Below are 20,394 nucleotides of genomic sequence, written 5' to 3'. Positions count from 1 at the left end.
GCCCAGTCTATCTGAAGGAACGCCTCCAGTATCACCAAATATGCCGCCAAACAAGATCAGCCTCACAAGACCTTCTCTTGGTCCCACCGGTGAAAAAAGCTAGACTGGTGCGGACCAGTGAGAGGGCCTTTTCGATCGTGGCCCCCACCCTCTGGAACTTGCTTCCTTTTGACCTTCGTCACGCCTCCTCCCTGATGGCTTTTCGCCACGCTTTAAAGACCTGGCTGTTCAGGCAGGCCTACGGGATTTCTGGGGTGGGTTAGGTTTTTATATTGTATTACTGAAGGATGGTTAGATGAATTGCTGTTAATATTGTAATTTGCTGTATGTATATGTTTTTATATTGTTTTTATATTGTGTATGTCGCCCAGAGTGTCCGTTTAGGCGGACAGATGGGTGACTAATTAAATAAAATTTTATTTATTTATTTATTTATTTTTCAACAAAAGACAGCCCAGAGCATTCTCAATCTCAATTCTCTTGTGTAGGAAAAGTTTTGATGATGAGAGAGACTGATCCATATGACCCGATCCACCCCTGCCCCACCTTCATGGTACTAATGGTGGTGGTGGTGATGCTGCAGTGCTACTTGCAAACTAATTCAAAAATAGCAAATAGAAGAAGGGAGGGGAATCATTAAGCAGCACATCAATTAGCCCCAGGCAAGAGACAGACTCAAAGGTGATTATCTGCCTCACTGATACATAAATAGGAGAAGAAACCATGTGGAACACTGCAAACGTTTACATAAGCATTTACGTTAAAAATTACGATATTTTTCTTTGCCACCAAAAACCCCACAAACATCAACACACACACACACACACACAGAGCGCGGATCGAATTGGCACGTGCCAAAGCAAGTGGGAACAAACAAAGGGCGGATGGGGATTGCAAGATGGATTACCAGAATACAAGCGGATCACAACTAGGCAGCAAGCCCCATCCCTATCTCTGACAGCCAACATGTTCAAAGAAAGGGATTTTCCTTACTCCTACTTTTAAGAGAACCTAGCTTTTTTATGGCACTGAAGAAAATCCCCCCTCACTAACTTGTTGTGTTACTGTTCCGAGATATCCCTGCCATAACTAAAAATATGCTTACCTGCATCTCTCTTTCTATGATACTGTCTTCAATTGAAAACATTTCAGACACAGGCCTCTCCTTCACCGGCTCTTTCTTGACTCTTTCCTTGACAATTGTGAGGTCCGGCTCGGAGATGGACGGGCCAAGGGAAGACCCATTGACAACCGCTTGGTCAGTCCTTGATAGGCTAATGGCTTTTGCAGGCCCTGGCCTCATAGCCTTGGCTCGAGACACAGCCAGTGAAACATTCATCTGATCAGTCCGCAGGGCTCCGTTGCTAACACTTTTCCTGGGACCAGGATACTCAGGGGGAGGTTTATTTGGTATTCTAGCCAAGGCAGCTTGCAGCTGAGCGCTGTACTCCATGTTTTCATGGAGCGCCGCCATAGAAGGCACAGATTCCGAAGCTTCTTCATCCTCTTCGCTTTCACTGCTGTGTATCAGCATTGTGGCATCTGAGAAGGTCTTCTTGTGTTGGTAGCGAGGGAGCTGTTGGACCTCATGGCCCCTCTGCACCACATCCTCTGGCTGTACCTGCTCACGTAAAGTATTCCTGCGCGGCAGAGGAGCATTCAGACTCTTTAAAGCCATCGCTTCTATACCGCGCACCATGTTGCTTATGACTTCCAAACTGTGGCGCTTGTTGACGTGATGTTTGACCGCCATAAGGGGCTCGCTAACTTCCTGAAGAGACTGGTGGACAACCGGTGAGCTATCCTCTTGGAAAGTCTTCACCAGAAGCTGGACCTTCCGAGTGACCAGGTCAGGGCTGCTGCCACTAACATACTTGTGGCGGTGGCTCGCGAGGTCGGGGGTGCTGGTAGCAGGGCGGGGGCGTGGATACGGGGGTGGGGGCCTGAAAAGATAGTTCTTTAATATGTGTGCCGTGCTGCACCTCTGCTGCATGTTGGCTAGCTCTGGTGTGCTAACGGTGTGGGAAATGGCACTGGCTGCTGTTTTTGGCTGTGCAGCATTTACAGGGTTCACTTGCTCAGAGGGCGCCACATGTTTCTTGTAAGTGCCTTGAGGCCCATATGTAATGGCATAAGGAGGCCTCTCCCGAATCTCTGGTTGACTATACACAAGGTCTTTGGGTTGGTTGTAGGCATGAGTGTTCCCAATATTGAGGTTCCTCAAGGACTGGCTTTGGCTGTCAGCATGGACGACCCCTCTCTTCATTTGCCTCATTACAGTTTCATAGTCTGGTGTTGGCCTATAGGAAGGTACAATGATTGCACTGTGCCTATGGCTTGGGATATAGTCTGCTCTCATGATGTCACTTCCTGGGATACTGGGGTTGGAGGACACAGGAGAAGCCTGAACAAAATTCTGCGAGTGGTTGAGAGAGTTCATACTCTGGGCGCTGCACACGCTGCCATTTGGGACATTGCCGTTCAAGTAGCTGAAGTCCACTGCACACCGGTCCAAGCTAGTCTGAGATCTGCAGTAAAACATTTCTTCATTTCCATGAAAAATGCTGTCTGTGTTCAGGAGAAGTGAGAAACGAATGGAAAACATAATGAACAGACTGGCAGATAATAAGGAAAAAGGTTTAGGAGAGAAGGGATAGAAACAAAGAGCCAGTGTGGTGTAGTGGTTAGAGTGTCAGAATGGGCCCTGGAAGACCGGGGTCAAATCTCTGCTGGGCCGTGAAGCTTATGGGGTGATCTTGGGTGAGTCACTGTTTCTCAGCATAGCCTACCTCACAGGGTTGTTGTGAGGATAAAATTGGGAGGGGAAGAACCATGTGGGTATGCCACCTTGAGCTCACTGGAGGAAAGGTGGGATAGAAATGTAATAATAAATAAAAGTTCTTAGGGCTACATCACAGTTTCAGATACAGCAATCCTATCTGTGCAAGCAAGGTCTCCCACTGCTAAGAGGAAGGAGTCTAAGGCACTCGTGGAAGTTGTCAAAATCAGGAATGGGGATGTGATCAGCAGGCAGGAGGAGTTGGATTGCCTCCTCTTTAGTTAAGAAAATGTCATTATTGTTATAATCCAGCAGATTCTTGCAGGCATGAGACTTCTAATGTGCACATGGATTTTCTTTCCCTGCAAAATCTTCCCCAACACAGGACAATTCCATGTGTACATCTCTCCACATCTGTAAACCAAACTGTTCAAGTAAACAGGCAGCCTGCTTGCACAGACATTGTGTGTGCTCATCTGAACACACATGGAGCTCTAGATTAGGAGCACTCAGCCATATCATTGTCCTAAGTGTATTGTAATTTGTTGGTTTGTAAGGCACTTGAACCACCTACTGGGGAAAAAGAGAGTACCAACAGAACATTTTTCCCCTAAATCAGCGCCTATTCATGATTTGTGGGATATAATTAGAAGCTCTTGGTCAGGGCAAAGAGAAATGACAGCACAGAATTATGATCTGGGATGGTCTCTCCCCCAGCCCACCCACTCCTAACAGCCTTTTTCAATAATAAAAAAAATATCTCTCTGCAGTTTTGAATTTTGACACAATGCCAGAAAGAAGAGAAAGCCACTCCTGCTTCACAGGTGTGATATGTTTCCTGAACATTTAGCCAAATATCAGCCATATCCAGAGTATCTCAGTAAAAAAGTATATACCAATTAAACAGATGGCTATAACAGCACAGTAGCTAAGAACTTCAACTATTAACCAGAAAGCCTCTGGTTCATATCTCATATCGGCCACAAACCATGTTGCTGGCCTTAGGGCAAGGCGCTGTCTCCTATCCTCAGCTCTTCCCTGCATCTGCAATATGGAGGTATAACAATACTGACCTATCCTACAGGGTTATTGCAAAGATTAGTGAGATAAAGTCTGTAAAGTGCTTTGAAAAATCTGTGTATGCTATATGTAAATAAGTGGGATCTGTAACAAAATGTTTCAGCATGGAGCGCTTCTGTTTAAGGTTCTAAACACTGCATTCCTTTTCCCCTCCCTCCATTTTCCATTCCTTCTTCTCCCTCCCCTGCCTTGGCCGCATTCTGTGCTGATAGACCATTTTCAGTCCTCATTGCACTGTTTGGGTGCTGCTTTTCCTCCTCCAGTTGTGTTTTTCCCCCCTCAAAGATTATTTTGCACTTCTGCCAAACTTGGAGTTCCCTCAAGCGTGTGGAGTCCTCCCCTCTTGTAGACAGGTAGCAACATTTTTCTACAAAAGGACCAGCACTCAATGAACGAAGAGCACTGTTAATATATACTTACTGTTGTTATTATATTGTTATTGTTAACATTAAATACCTTGTGAATTGTGAGCTTCAGTGTAATGTTCTCCACACTGGACGTGCATAGGTGGCATAATAAATGGGTGCTGCCTTGGCTAAAATGTAAAGATAAAAATACAATTTGATATTTATTGATGAAATGAAATCTTGTACTGACTCTTCAAATCATCTTTTCACAAAACCAATGGGGGTTTTTCTGATGGAACTCACTGGTACAGAGTACTGGCACCTCTTTTTTTGCTGCCCATGACAACCAATTTGAGCTGGCATCCATGGCACTTTTATCAAGGTATGAGTACCAGCACCTAATTTTTAACCCCAAAGAGCATTGGCTATTACTATATTTAGATTTTTGTTGTTGTAGGAACAGTTCTAGGTTTTCCCCCCCATCCTAGGTGCTTATAATTTAACTCATTGCTTCTCCCAAGATATTTACCAAGGATGATCTACTCCAGGTGGGCCGCCGCCTGATAGGAGGAGGAGAATTTGATTGTCTGTGGGAAGAAAAGGGGGGGGGAGGAATCTTAATAACTGTCATTTTGTACTTCTTGAATAAGAAGGTATACGTCACAATGAAGATTTTATAGAAGGCCTTTGCAGTTTTCTGGTTTGCATAAAAACAAAGTCATTGAAGAAATAGGTACATAAAAATTATGTCTGTGATTATGATGACATCAACATTTTGTAACACATGCCTTGAAAGGGGGTGGGAGAATACGACCTTAATTTATGCTGAAAATGCAAGGGGGAAAACAAAAGGGAAAGACCTAAAGCCTTTTGAGGCATGAGAACTGACTGGGAATCAAAGACAGTTCAACGTGGTTTAGGCAAAGAAGAGAGAGGGGCGGGAGGGAGAGAGGGGGGGGAGAGAGAGGGTGGAGAGAGAGAGAGAGAGAGAGAGAGAGAGAGAGAGAGAGAGAGCATAGTAAGTTACCAAAGGAGCAATGCACACACAAGCCAGGAGGGGAAGAGACAACTTATGTCAAATAGGTGCCAGGCATTATGTTAGAATAGCAGGATGTACAGTGAGACAACTTCAGGAGGAAGACAGAGAGAAAAGAAAAGCATTCATGAGACAGAGCAGGAATAAAGTGCTTACGTGTAGAAGGGAAAGGTGGAATTTCTTCTCTGACAGTTTCTGATCTGGTGAATGATGTTATGTGCAATTAGAAAACAAGACACACAAAAAGAAATGCAAATGCATTTCCAAAACATGTAGATTAAGAAAAAGTCTTTAGCTAGAAATCGCAGGCCTTGAATACTAAGATAACAATTCAGCCAGTGTTTTGTTTTACTGATGTTTTTGAATGCATGGTCCAATTCTTAGGCAAGTTGACCACCACCACAGAAATACAGCATAGAATACAGCAAAAGCAACAAACAATAAAAGAATGAGAAATATCCAACAATATAATCCAGCCACCAAAAAATTAAAGCAGGGCAAACCCATCTTTTAGCCATTATTAAATACATGTAAATGGCAAGAGAAGTGTAGGTAGAGAGCTTTCTCTTGGCAGCCCATAAACCGTGGAATCCCCTCCCTGCAGACATGCATCTAGCGCCATCATTATGCCTCTCTTTTCCCTGGCTTTTGACATTAAAGGTGTTTTTGTGGGACCCATCTCTTCTGGTTTGCTTAATCTGTGCTGTGCTCATTTGGCTTGGAGTTGTTCTACTTGGTTTTAACAACTGTTTATAAACTTTTTCCTTCTTTTAATTGTATGAGTGTATTCTTATAACCTGCCTTATGGTGAAGGGCAGAGAAGAAATCTTGGCCCTGATAGGAGAACCTGAATCATGTGCCCATCGGGAACAGTTGGGCATTTTATCGTTTAATGAGGACTAACATCATTTGATATTTATCTTCCAGTACCATTCTGAGGCTTTTCCTCTTCTTTGGCGTCCTGTGATAAGGAAAGAGCTATCACTTTCTAAACTGCAAATGAATTTGTTTTTTTAACAGCCCAGTGCTGGCCTCAAAGCACATCTAACACTGTACATGAATATATGCAAGAGATCAGTTGAGGTCCGTAACCAAGCCAGAGGTGCATGCATGCATGGACCTTTGTAGTGGCCTTGTAGGTGTCTTCCTATCCCCTTTGCTCCCACACTTATTCCAGCAGCAGAGGGCTGCTGAACCAATTGTTAGAAACTGCAGGACAGTAGATTTTGGCTGAGCACTAGGAAAAACTTCCCAATACTAACAGCTGCCCAACAGTGGAGCAAACTGCCTTGGAAGGTGGCAGGTTTTCCTTTGTGGATGGTATTTAAGCAGAGGCTGGGTGCAGGAGTGGTTGGTAGAGCAGGTGGCATTGCTCATCTGGCTTCCCGATGTTCTGAGCTGAGCTCCTTGCCATCTCACCCCTCCTGGTAAGAGGCAGCGGCATTGGGAAGCCAGGTGAGCGGCACCATCCCACCTATCCTGCTGACTGCTCCTGACAGGGCGTCCATCCATCAGAGACACTGCAGTCACATCTGGCAGATCCTGCACTGGGCAGGGGGTTGGGCTAGATGACTTCCCAAGACCCTTTTCAACTTTATCATTCTATGAGTCTAACTTATATGAGCCTAACTTTATCTCTATGACCCCACAGCACTGGGGAGGTATGTAATAAAATTCCAGCCAATTTGGATTTGGTACTGAATGTTCAATTAATTCACTTATTCTCAACTGTTGATCAGATTTTAATGTAGCGAACTTCCACAGCTACTTGTGGAAAATGGACTTCTTTTTTAAAAAATCCGCCTCTAAAACATTGATTGTAAGAATGATAATTTATCGATGATCGTTCCTTTAAAACTAACAATATTAATATCTATATTTTTCCAAGCCCCCCAAAAAACGGGGACTAGTAAAAACAGCAGCTAGCAGATAAAGAACAAGTTTAAATTGATCACTGCCTGTTCGGTTGATAGAATGATTTTGAACCAGCACCAGATCCCATCCCTAGTACTGGGACAAATTAAAATAAACTTTGCATGTGAAGAGTTCCTCAGCCTAAATACCTAAGTTCGCTTGACAATGCTGCAGTGTCCTTGGCATTTTCCCTCAGTTATGCAAGCTCAACAGATGGCAACATTGATAAGGCAGATGCAGATGTTCAGGTTGCAAGTGGGGCTGCAAGGTCGATGAGGTCTTCTGCTTAGCTGTCTCATTAACTAACCGAACACCAGAATTTTGTTTGCTGTAGCAAAAAGTATCAGACTGCTGTACAATAATTAGTGGAGAAATACTGAATAACCCTTATCATGCAATCATATGCATGCCTACTCAGAAGTATGACCTACTGAGTACAGAAGGACTTACTCTCAAGTCAGTGTGTATAGGAGTGTCTAGGATTGCAACCTTAATCAAGGTGTGATTAGCATGTAAAACGTTATCCTGGTTTGTTAACTGATATTAAGCCAGAGTTCCCCTGTTCAGATGTAGTGGGGATCTCTAGCTTAATGAAAGCCAGGATCTTCACATTGAAACTGGCACACAGTGGGAAGAAGAGAGATGCCAAGGAAGAACGCCCAGTTGCGACACTTCTCCATGGCTTCATAAACCATGGTGGACAAATGCCCAAATGCAACCAGTGTGTTGTTGCAGACTACAACTGAAAAAATGCACATTTTCATGCCGCTCCCTCTTATCGATTCACTTCCACTTAATTTAAAGGGTTTTTTAAGGTTGCCTTTCAATCCTAAAATAAGCCTCTAAAGTTACAATCAAGAAGGCAAGCATGATTTATACAGGTCTTATCTTGGATTTCTGAACTAGACCTATTTTTCATTTTGCTATGTGAAAAAAAAAAGTCAGGTGGGAAATATATCTTAAAAATGCCCTCCAAAGGCCTGAACCAAAATGAGGCCACTTCACATTCACCAGTGGAAGCCAGAACTGGAAGAAGGAATGTACTCACTCTGTGCAGATTTTGTTTTGCTTGTAAAACTTGTGCTTCGCAGCAAAGAGCCGTGAAATATACTTGGCATTTTCAAGGTCATCCTGTAAGTTGAAAGGGTGGAGGGGGCAGGGAGACAGAGGAATGCAGGAAAAACTTTTAATTATGCTATCACTAGCATAGCAAAGAGTCATGTAAATAGTGACCATGTTCTTCTAAAATGTTCAGGAAGAATAATGCTTCGTTAAGAAAGAAATATGCAAAAACCCAAGTTACCAGCATCCAAATCCCTGCATCACAGGGATGCTAATGCAACCCTGTCTCACTGTCTGGGCTCAAAGAAAAGTAGCCCTCTGGACAAATAGTGCTAATACACTATTAAACCCAAGCAGGCCTTTGCCTGAGAGTCCCACATAGTAGCTCTGAGCTTCCCAAAATAACAACAGAATGTAAAATGGAAAATACATAACTACATTTACCCAGATTGGGCAGTTTATATAATTCCCCTAACACTGGAGGTTCCCCAAGGCAGCCCTGAAGATAATCCATGGACTCTCCTGTATTGCATACTGCTGTCCCTATCCAAAGGCAGTGTTGGATCATCAGGAGATTATTCAGCTGGCATTTTAATTATCCAGAACGGCTATATGGAACTCAGGGCATCATACCCAATGGAGGCTTAGCCTTAATGGAAAGCACTTCTGCTTACGCATGTCAAAGCAACCGATTTTTGCTGATCATCCCAAGCCACTTAAATCCTTGTCATCTTCACAAAGTTGATCCTGGTGGACTATGTGGAACAGAACAGCATATGATGCAGTGGGCTGTTGTGCAGGTTGGTGTCGAGGTGGATGAGGCAAAAATGGTTGCCCCAACTTGAGACAAGCAGAAACACTTTCTTCCAATGCAGACTTCACTAACCTGGTGCCCTCTCAATGTTTTGGACTACAGTAGTCCAAAACATCTGGTGGGCACCAGGTTGATGAAGGCTGTGCCAAAGGCAAAGCCACCAGTGGATACAAGCCAGTGGATATTTGTTATAATGGCTGCATTGAATCTGCAAACTGAGAGGGCAATATGCTTCTGATTTGCAGTATGGTTGCTGAAGAGCAACAATGAAAAAGGGTAATTGGCTTTCAGCCCTGTTTGTGAACTTCCTGGAAGAATCTGGTTGGCCACGGTGGGAAGCAGGATGCTGGACTACATCCACCAGTGGCTTGATCCAGCCAGTCTCTTCTTATGAAAAACCAAATGGAGCTTCCGTCATTAGACCAAGGGTACCTCTGATCGTGGAAGGCTAAGGAGGAACATCAGGGCACAGCTACTACGCTCAGCCTCTGAGATCCCCAAGGCATATGGCTGCCCAGTGGTAAGAGGCAATAAGCTGGACTAGATGGATTCTAGCCTTAGCCTGCAATGCAGTTAATTGGAGAACATTGGTGGCTAAGAACCTCATTTATTAACCATTCATTTCAATCCCCTTCCAAACTACTGGGATGGGGATGATCTCAAGGAGGCCAGAATAGCACACTGGGAAATCCTCTGTAGGAATTGGTCACACTTGAAGTTCTTACAACAAAGATCCTCTCTCTGTGTCTGTTTTTAAATAGCTCCTAAGACTGATCTTTTTATGCTTTGCTTACCGTATGAAAGAGCACAGTTTCTTCTTTGTTGAGCAGTTCCACAGCAATTGAAGACTTGTTGTGGGTTATATTCCCAATATCATTCCACCTGCAGAGAAGCAAGTTTGCTGAAACAGACATGTCATTGCAAAACAGCCAGAGTTGCCATGCTTGTTTTATGATAAGGAACAATGTTTATTAACTGCTTGGATCAACCAAGCCTCTCCACACACTTAGCTTGTAGATATAGCTGACTTAATTGCATGTATAGAGTTACCACAAGTCTTGATCACTTAAGAAGCAAGGGAGGTAGCAAAACAAATGTAAACACATTTTTGCCTCAAATCAACATGTTAATGGTTCTGCAGAATGGAATGCTATGGAGCCAGTGTGGTACAGTGGTTAATGTGTTGGACTAGAACCTTGGTAGACCAGAGTTCAAGTCCCTGCTCATTCCATGTTCTTCGGCCAGTTACACTGTCTCAGCTTAACTTATTTCAGAGTGTTTCTGTGAGGACAGCCTGGAGAGGAGGTAACCATATACACCACCTTGAGCTCTTTGGAGGAAAGGTGGGCTATACATGCAATAAATAAAATTGGGCGGGGGGACATTTCTTTTGGGGGGGAAAATGGCTAAAGTACAAATGTGTTGCATTTATTTACTAGTTTGAAAAAAACCTAACTTTTCTTTGTGCAAACTCATGGCTCACAACACCAATAACACAATACTCAAAACAGCATCGCACAACAAGCAGTAGTCTAATAAAAGTTGAAACAAAACACAGCAATAGTAAAACGGTTATGTTATTATTTTTAGTATTTAATAGTATTTTCTTTAGTCTCGCGTTTTAGGATGTTCACCTCCCAATTTGGCATACAAAATAGTCAGTCAGATGTAAGGGGGAACTGGCCCCATTTGGAGAAAACAAGAAATAACCAAGCAGCTCTCAATCACCACCAAAGGTCTTCCCTAAAAGCCATGCTTTAATCTGGTAGCAAAAAGAATATATAGAGGGGGTCTAGGCAGTCTTAGAAAAAAAGGGAATTCCTTCATGTCTGTGCCACAACTGAAAAAGCCCTATCCTGTATATTGACTGGACCTCAGTCTGTAACGACCCTGGAACAGAACATCAGGTATAGCCTAGGTTGGGGAGCCTCTGAAACAGTGTGGAAGGTGGTGCTGAGGACAGTAGTGGGACAGGGGAATTGGCAACAGTCATCTCCTCCTCCCTTTTGTCACTGAGACTCCTCCATTGGATCAAAAGCCATCCATGAATAGAAGGAAAACTTGAATTTGAAATCTGGATCCAACCCCATTTAAATAATGAACTATATTAAATTGAGTTGATGGAAATTGGTAATCATTTACCTGTAGATCACCGTGAGCCTTCCCATTCTGTTCTTTACAAAAACTCCCATGCAGAAAATTCCAAGGTGCATGTCATTTCCTTGATTGTCCTACATGAAAAAAAGAAAGTGTCCAAAATATAATTCTACCAGACTTGTAATCCTAGAAAAGGCAATGATCACAATGTAAAGCAAAACCAACACAAAACCATTTCTTATTTAGATGCTGTTTACACCAGATGTTTGGGGTGATTTGAGCAAACCTCCCATGAGAAGATCTGCAACACTGATGGGATGAACAAGCTGTGATGGCTTGTTGGTCATAAATAACAGAAAATCCACAAGGTTTGCTTTTTTCCATTAGACATATGATGTATTATATACAACATTTCCTTTATTTTTGCTTTTCATTATTTATTGAATAAATTTATATCCTGCCCTTTCTCCCACAGAGGCCCCAGGGCAGCAAATAACAAGTGATAACACACTAAAAACATCTTTTAATACATCTTCTAAACCAAACATCTTTAAAAACTATTCCAATACAGATGCAGATTAGGATACACTTAAAATTATCTTGTTAAAAGAGGAAGGTCTTCAGTAGGTGCCAGAAAGACAACCAAGTTGGTGCCTGTCTAATGCTTAAGGAGAGGGAATTTCAAAGGGGAGGTGCCACAAAACTAAAGGCCCACTTCTTATGTTGTGCAGAATGGACCTTCTCATGATACAGTATCTGCAGACCCTCTCACCTGCAGAATGCAGTGATCGATTGGATATATAAGAGGTGAGACGATCTTTCAGTTAAATTCTTTCAGGAGGAGAACAACATGTTATTCCTGCTTCAGTCAGCAATTGCACCACTGCATTTTACACTAGCTGCAACTTCTAGACCAACTTCAAGGGCAGCCCCATAAACAGCACATTATAGTAATCTAGCCTGGAGGTTACCAACACATGGATATCCTGGCCCAGAAACAGCCGTAGCTGTCTTAGCCAAAGCTGGTAAAAGGCACTCCTAGCCACTAAGGTCACCTGGGCCTCTAGTGACAATGATGGATTCAGGAGCACCCCCAGTCTAAGAACCTGCTGTTTCAGAGGGAATATGACCCCATCCAAAGCAGGCAATTGACCAATTATTCAGGCTTGGGAACCATGTACCCACAGCACCTCCATCTTGCTAAGATTCAGAGTCAGTTTATTGGCCCTCATCCAGCTCATCACCGAGTGCAGGCACCGGTCTAGGGCTTGCACAGCATCTCTCAATTCAGATGTTACCAAGAAATAGAGCTGAGTATCATCAGCGTACTAATGACACCTCGCCCGAAATCTCCCAGTGATTGCTCCCAATGGCTTTATATACTGTAGATGTTAAACAGCAAGACAAGATAGTATCCTGTGGCATCCTACAGCGCAGGGGCTGAAAAACAGTCATGTAAGGCTGTTCTCTAAGCCAACCCTGGAGATAGGATCAGAACCACTGTAAAACAGTACCTCCGATACCTACCTCACCAAGTTGGATCTGAGGGACACCATGATAAATGGTATCAAAAGCCGCTGAGAGATAAAGTAAGAATAACTGAAGTACTATTTTGCCATGGATGCCATCTATGTCGGCAAAAAGCTGGGACTGCTCCTGCTCCCTTTCCTGTATCAGGACTGGCAGGCGCAGTACTAGCAGGACACCCCAGTGGCACCACGCTTTAATGTCAACGCATTGATGTAAGAACTAGTAGACATCGTCAAAATATTAGGAAAGTGCTGATTGTTATTGTATTGTTATTGAAAGATGTTGCTGTTGCTTTTTTAACAATGTTAATACTTTGTTATTTAATTTTTTGTAAACTGTATTGTTCTTTTCTGATGTGTATTTTGTATTTGTGTTTATTTTTTGTGAGTCGCCTTGAGGGCCTTTTTGGTCAAAAGATGACATAGAAATAAACCGTAACATAACATAACATAACATAACATAACATTAACATAACATAACATAACATAACATAACATAACATAACATAACATAACATAACATAACATAACATAACATAACATAATAATGGTCATACTCCTCCTGTCCGTCTCACCATAAAGGTCATCCATCAGGGTGACCAAAGCCGATTAAGTCGCATAACCAGGCCTGAATCCAAACTAAAATGGGTTAAGATAATCTATTTCATCTGAGAGTACTTGCAAATGTTGTGCCACAATCTTCTCGATCACCTTTCCTAAAAAGGGGATATTTTCAACTAGCTGGTATTTGTCACAAACCAATGGATCCAGGGTGGGGCTTTTCAGTAGCATTCAAATACCCAGCTCTTTCAGAGCAACTGAGACCACTCTCTTGCAAAGACACATTGACCATACTCGGATCCACTCAGTCATACCCCATTAATAAACCAAGAAAGGCAAGGGTTGAGAACATGTTTCTGGCTGCATCATCACAAGCACTTTGTCTATGGCATCAAGCCACATCAATTGAAACTGATCCCAAGAAGTTGCAGTAGGCATTGCACTGGACACCTCACTAGGGACTACACTGCTTGTGGATGTGGTGTCAAGATTGCTACGTAGACAAGTAAATTTACCCTCACAGTGCCTTGCAAACAATTCACAGTGGACTTCTGAAGGGTTTAGAACTCAAATTCCTGGAGTAGATGTGAACAGACCGCAGACAATATGAAAAAGCTTCACTGGATGACTACTCGAGGGTGAGATGGAGGCAGAAAAGCAGGTCTTCTTTGCTGCCTTCACCACCATATAGTAGACATAGTTATTTTGTTTCACTCACGTCCAGTCTGCCTCACAGCCTGTCATTCATCACTTACACGCCAGCCGTTGTCTGGTCTGTTTCATTGACCTTAGTTCACTGGTGTACCAAGGTGCAAAACAGGCTCCACAATGACAGAGAGGCCAGAGCAAAAAGAGTAAAATGCCTGTTGGCATAGACATAAAACAGAAAAATATTCACTCTGTTTAAAAATAATCAAATTTGAAATAAAATAAACCTTAAAACTTTCTGGGGTTACTCTCTGTATACACAATATTAGAACAAAGGACATCATGGTGGCTTAGAACAAAGCACAGCTTGAACAATCACTAATAGTGCTTTTCTCTGGATCCACCAATGTGTTGAGTCAGTTCTTCCTCCAATTGCATCCTCTGATTTGTCTTGCACAGTGGTAAACTTGCTGTATTGCTTAGCAAACTATACAAAAGTAGTAAAGAATGAGAATCTCTATTAGAGAATTGATTTGCCACAGAACAGAACTTTAAACCTTTAATTTCTGTCAGTTGTCTAAAAGCTGGACATAGAAAACTACATAAATTTCTGGCTTCCAGTGCAAAAATCATTAACTTTGATGCAGACTATCACAAGATCCAGACCACAGAGATGACCAAATTGTTTATTTCCTTCAGAACCTCTTGAGTGAATTTTGAGAGTTGTCTTGATTCTTTGAATCCGCTGTGGCAGAGACAGATTTTGAGCTTGAACCTTGAGCTTGAGCACAAATTGAATTGCCCATGGCAGCTAAAGCTACAGAATACCTCCACAACCAATGCACAGGGGGGAAAAGTGACCTTTAAAGCTAAAAAGCACCAATTTTTGAACTATTCTGTGAGTCATCAAGTAACATACACTGTTTGTATTCAGCACTGGTTAGGCCTCATCTTGAATGCTGCGTCCAGTTTTGGTCTCCGCACTTCAAGAAGGATGCAGACAAACTGGAACAGGTTCAGAGGAGGGCAACAAGGATGATCAGGGACTAGACACCAAGCCCTATGAGGAGAGACTGAAAGAACTGGGTATGTTTAGCCTGGAGAAGAGAAGACTGAGGGTAGATACAATAGCACTCTTCAAGTACATGAAAGGTTGTCACACAGAGGAGGGCCGGGATCTCTTCTCAATCATCCCAGAGTGCAGGACACGGAATAATGGGCTCAAGTTGCAGGAAGCCAGATTTCAACTGGACATCAGAAAAAACTTCCTAACTGTTAGAGCCATACGACAATGGAACCAATTACTAGAGAGGTAGTGGGCTCTCCAGCACTGGAGGCATTCAAGAGGCAGCTGGACAGCTATCTGTCGGGAATGCTTTGATTTGGATTCCTGCATTGAGCAGGGGGTTGGACTTGATGGCCTTATAGGCCCCTTCCAATTGTACTATTCTATGATTCTATAAATGTGTGAAATACCACACAAAAGAAAAATGCTTAAAATTACATGAAAATTGAAGGGGGGGTGGAAATATAAAAAAGAAAGCTACCAATTAACATCATGAAAAAATGTTACTGGATGTTACTGTTTCTTTTCAGAAGTAAACAGAGTTTTAAAATTATTGATTAAAAGCCACAGTCCTCAAACCAACAACTCTAGAGCAGCCTCACTGAATCTCCACGTTACGGGCTGCAAACCCAAGGACCACGCCCTCCTTCGGCCAGTACAACAAAACTGTGTCCTCTCCTTGATGTAGCGGAAAAGAGATAATAAGCATCACATCTGTATCTTGCACCAGAGCAGGGGAGATGACATAGTGCCCTCCAGATGTTTTCCAACTCTAGCAAGCCTCAGCCCATATGGCCAACGGTCAGGGATGATCAAAGTCGGAGTCAGACAATGTTTGGAGTGCACCATGGTGGCTACCCCAGTAATAGAGGAACTGTAGTATAATGGAAGAGGATTAATTTTGTATGCGCAAAATCCCAGGTTGAAGACTTGCATTTCCAGTCACAGAGCTTACAGAAAACAGGGATGGGGGAAAGAACCCCCGAATGCTGTTGCCAGCCTGGATGGACCAATGGTCTGATTCTGTATAAGACAGCTTCATATGAAATGCGATGAACAAACAATTATGAGGAAAAGCTGTGATGAGGAAAAGACACCGGACCTGGCTGGTCTAGGCTGCTTTCACAATACACTTCATTCCATTATTCTGATAATTTGTTACCTGGTAATTTGCGCATTATATTTGATCTTTCACACGATGTACAAGCTAGTTCTGGAATGCTAATGGAATATAGTGCAAGTTTAATGCTAATTTTCATGATAAATAATACCAGAAATAATCTGTTTGCAAGACTGGGAAACCAGAAAATCGCAGGAGTTTTTCGCTAGCTGCAGCTGCTCATGTGACAGGCACTGCAGCATGCAGTATGTTTCTGCCCTTTAGGCCCACACTTTTTTTTTTTTTGCCTGATGAAAATTGTACTGATATTCCAGGCACAGATAGCAGCAGCATTTTCCACAGACACTCCTGTGTCTATATACAACTAAAAAAACATATATGCCAGATGCTAAAGGGAGAGGGGTTGCATGGAGACGGAATGAGATCTTAGACCACCTACATAGAGGGGAACTACAGTGCGCATGTGTATAATGAGTGATGGACCAAAACAAGACATTCATTACAGCTGTGTGAAAGACAGTTGTGCGAAATGCCGGTATATTGCCTGGAAAAGATACTGTTCCTTTACGCAACAGCATTACAGTGTGAAAGGAATTTTAGAAATCAGGACAGAAGCACTACTATTTTAATCTGTTAAACTAATGCAATAAGCCCCATGTCTGAAAGCAACCCTACACATGCAGAACAATTATATGGTAGAATGGGTTATACTACCGATTAGGGCAGGGTTGGGGAACCTTTGGCCTTCAGACGTTGTTGGACTGAAACTCCCATCATCCCCAGCCAACATGGGCAATAATTCAAGGATGATGGGAGTTGTACGTCAACAACTTTTGGAGGGTCACATGTTCCTCATTCCTGGGTTAGGGATACCATTTCTAAGTGTTCCTCACTGTAAAAAAATTAAAACCAACCCTGCAAATAGTAACACAACAGGAAGAAAGGTTCTCCCACACTCTTAGCCCAGCCTTGTAAATAAGTCCACAAAAGTTGTATTATTTGTATGGTGTTCTATGTTTTATTGTATATCTTGTACGTTACTTTGATATTTTATATTAATTGCAGTCTACCTTAGTGTCTATTCATAAAAACAAGCTTCAAGTTGTTTTTATGATGATGTAAGTAGTTTTTTTGATGATGATGTATGCAGTTCCCAGGTCCCTTCTTTGTTGCGAGATTCTGGGGGTGAGCTGTGTTTGGGTCCTGGGTGACAGCCAGGAGCCTGAGAGGGTGTGTATGTTAGAAGTAGAAGGAACTGATATGGGTTTTATTTATTAGTAATTTGTATTGGTGCAACATTTGTATATGTAATATTATGTATTTACAATTTGCTGTTTAAGTTTTTTTGTATTATTTTGTATCTTGTAGCATTATAAGATAATAGTATGATTATTTCTGTATATTTTTGACATTTCTATGGTTGTAAACCGCCTTGAGTGCAGTGATGTATAAAGTCGGTATACAAATTAAAAATGAAATGAAAAATTATTTTACTAGCCCAATAAGAAGCTATTAGCTTGGACATGGAAGTACTAGCATCTTAGCAGGCTAGTAAAATAAACTGCCTTCAACCCAGATGAGGGACAGAACAATCTGTACCTTCTTCTACCAGCCCACTTCATTTCCATGCTAGTCACAAAGAAAGGAAAATTCCTTCCTTGCGACCACTGTAGAAATGCAGTGGGATGGCATACCAAAGATGGAGCAATCTGGACATTTTCCACCAGCCTGCTCCTTTGCCTGCCTAGAATTCCTGATCATCTATGGCAGGAGAGGGAAACCTGTAGCCCTCCAAGATGTTGTTCAACTCCAAAATCCCATCAACCCCAGCCAGCATGGCCAATGATCAGGGATGATGAGAGGTGTCATCCAGCAACATCTGGAGAGCCACAGGTTCCCCACCTGAGTTTTATGGCTACCACATGAGCTGTTAAACACAAAGCTGCCTTAGCTAATGTGTTGGTTTTCTTTCTGTGTGTATGTGTGAAAGGGAAGTTTATATGTAGGAGTTAATGTAAAAACACGATCTCTTGAGTGCAGTCTGCTGTGGTGTATTTTATCCTACCATCTCAGCATCTGTCCTGTTGCTTTTGCAGACCAGACCTGAGATGTAACCTGGAGTTTCTAATCTGATTTTTTACCTTGCAACCAGAATACTTTACGCTCCACTGGGCAAAAGGTTTTTTTTAAAATGCTACAATGGGCAAAAAGCTATTTTAAATGCTAATATTCCATTTTAGTAGCATTTCCACATACTTTTCCATAAAAGTAGGCAGGGTGGGGGGTGTCACATAATTTGAAAATCCAGTAAACTATTCCCAGTTTCTTTGCCGATAATTAAAAAGCTTCTGCCTTAAGCCTTGTATTTTAGTCTACATTACTAGCTTGTTAGGCCTGCCCTTTACTTTGTTTATGTTAAGATACTGTATATCAAATTCTGTCCTTGATATCTAGAAAGCATACCGTATCTGGTCCCCTTCTGTAAAATGCAAGTAATGGACAGCGGTTTTAAACATGCCTTTAATAAACATAAAACATTATTCTGAATTTTAAAATAAAGATGATTTAATACATTAACAGTACAACCCTGTATGTATTTAGTTAGAAGCAATCCTCGCTAAATTCAATGGTACTTATTCCCAGGAAAGTGCAGATAGGATTGCAATCTTAAAATTGTTATAATAAATAAATCACAAATAAATAAATGTGTCTTATGTGTATCTAGTAAAAAAAATGTCCAAACACATTTACAACAATATGCTTCATCTGTGTTCACACATAATGCGAAACCATGATTTGTTTGGCCTGCTTGTAGTCTGAACCCACCTAGCGCAACTAACCACGATTTATTTTACAACAAACCACAATGAGAAAGCATGGCTTGTTCACTAACAAATCTCAGCTTGCTTCATCTGTGGTTTGTCATTATGTCAGAACACAAGGAAGTGCTCCATCTCAGCAACTCGCCAAGCTGCAGTGGTATATAGGAACATCGGAAACTGCCTCCAACCAAGTCGCTCCACTGGTCCATCTGGCTCAGTATTGTCCATGCTGACTGGCAGCAGCTCTCCAGGATTTCAGACAGGATTCTCTTCCAACCCTGCCTGGAGATGCTGGGAATTTAACCTAGGACCTTCTGCATACACAGCAGATGCTCTGCCACCAAGCTATGGCCCTTTCCTTATGGTACGAGGCAAACATTTTCCTCCAGTGCTGTTGCAGTCACTAGGAAGCATTTCCCAGGAAGATACCTAGCACCTAGCTAACCAAAAAAGAACCCAGAATGCCATACAGTCCCAGTGCTACTGCCCCAAACATTTCCAACTATAGCATGCATTTAACATTGTCTTACTGCTAAGGAGATGGCTGCTAAATAAAAAAAAAAGAGGAAGATGGGTAATGACCCACCTTTGCTTGCAGGGAGGTCTTTGGAAAATAATTTGGCAAATTTTCCCCCATAATGCCTTTATGGAGGCTTGGAAGTACGGATCCATCTGCCTTTGGTTGACTCTAGCATCTGATCCATTAAAATGTTTTCAGTTCAACACACTGGCATTATCGGAACTGGTTACAAGCTATTTAGGATGTCTCACATTTCTCTAAAACAATAAAAGGCCTTTGTTGGAAACTTAGTCGTTGTTCCTCTGGAACCACCTTACCTTCACAGGGAAACTTTCCTGCCCAAACCCATCTAGTCGTTCGACTTCGCTGATGTAGAGAAATTCCGCTTCTGCTGCAGAGATACCACTATAAATGGAGTTAACAGAAATATAAAGCTCAGGATTACCTAGAAGACTATAGATCCCAGGGCATCTGTTGACTTAGAATTATATAGGGGCATGCAATGTGGTGCCCTCCAGATATTGTTGGACTACAGTTCCCATCCTCCCTGACCATCGGCCATGCCGGCTGGGTCTGATGGCAGTTGGGAGTCTAGCAACATCTGAAGGGTACCACGCTAGGTACCCCTGATCTATGATAATTACGACAAAAGCCAAAATAGTTTGGACCAGTTAAACTCCTGCAACAAGGCAGGGCAACCCTCCTGTCCCTCAGAGTTAAACAGTCTGAAGCTGAACATGAGCAAAACAGTCTGAAGCTGAACATGAGCAAAACCAAAATAAATCTTAAAATGGTGTAAAATGCAACCACTCAGTCACTATTGGCAATAGTATTAGCTTCTGGTTTGAATTAAGCTAGAGAGCTACTATAGTGTAGTGCAGCCTTTCCCAACCGGTGTGCCTCCAGATGTTGTTGGACCACAACTCCCATCAGCCTCAGCCATTGGCAATGCTGGCTGAGGCTGATGAGAGTTATGACCCAACAACATCTGGAGGCACA

General features: G+C 42.4%; 1 protein-coding gene across 5 annotated transcripts in view; it reads right to left on the bottom strand.

The window, feature by feature from the left end:
* PTPN14 (protein tyrosine phosphatase non-receptor type 14) overlaps positions 1 to 20,394 on the bottom strand; it is a 174,773-nt gene that overhangs the window by 25,966 nt on the left and 128,413 nt on the right. For all 5 annotated transcript variants that reach the window (XM_061625211.1, XM_061625212.1, XM_061625213.1 and 2 more), the window contains 7 exons: positions 19,713 to 19,800; positions 11,175 to 11,263; positions 9,827 to 9,914; positions 8,205 to 8,287; positions 4,736 to 4,793; positions 4,316 to 4,394; positions 1,106 to 2,568 (listed from right to left, as the gene is read on the bottom strand). In XM_061625211.1, the coding sequence (XP_061481195.1) occupies positions 1,106 to 2,568; positions 4,316 to 4,394; positions 4,736 to 4,793; positions 8,205 to 8,287; positions 9,827 to 9,914; positions 11,175 to 11,263; positions 19,713 to 19,800 (1,948 nt within the window). The remainder of the gene's footprint in view (positions 1 to 1,105; positions 2,569 to 4,315; positions 4,395 to 4,735; positions 4,794 to 8,204; positions 8,288 to 9,826; positions 9,915 to 11,174; positions 11,264 to 19,712; positions 19,801 to 20,394) is intronic.

Source organism: Rhineura floridana, chromosome 4, assembly GCF_030035675.1.
Source record: "Rhineura floridana isolate rRhiFlo1 chromosome 4, rRhiFlo1.hap2, whole genome shotgun sequence".
Lineage (NCBI taxonomy): Eukaryota > Metazoa > Chordata > Lepidosauria > Squamata > Rhineuridae > Rhineura > Rhineura floridana.
The sequence above is the reverse complement of the archived record's forward strand: the minus strand, read 5'-3'. Positions and strand labels throughout refer to the sequence as shown.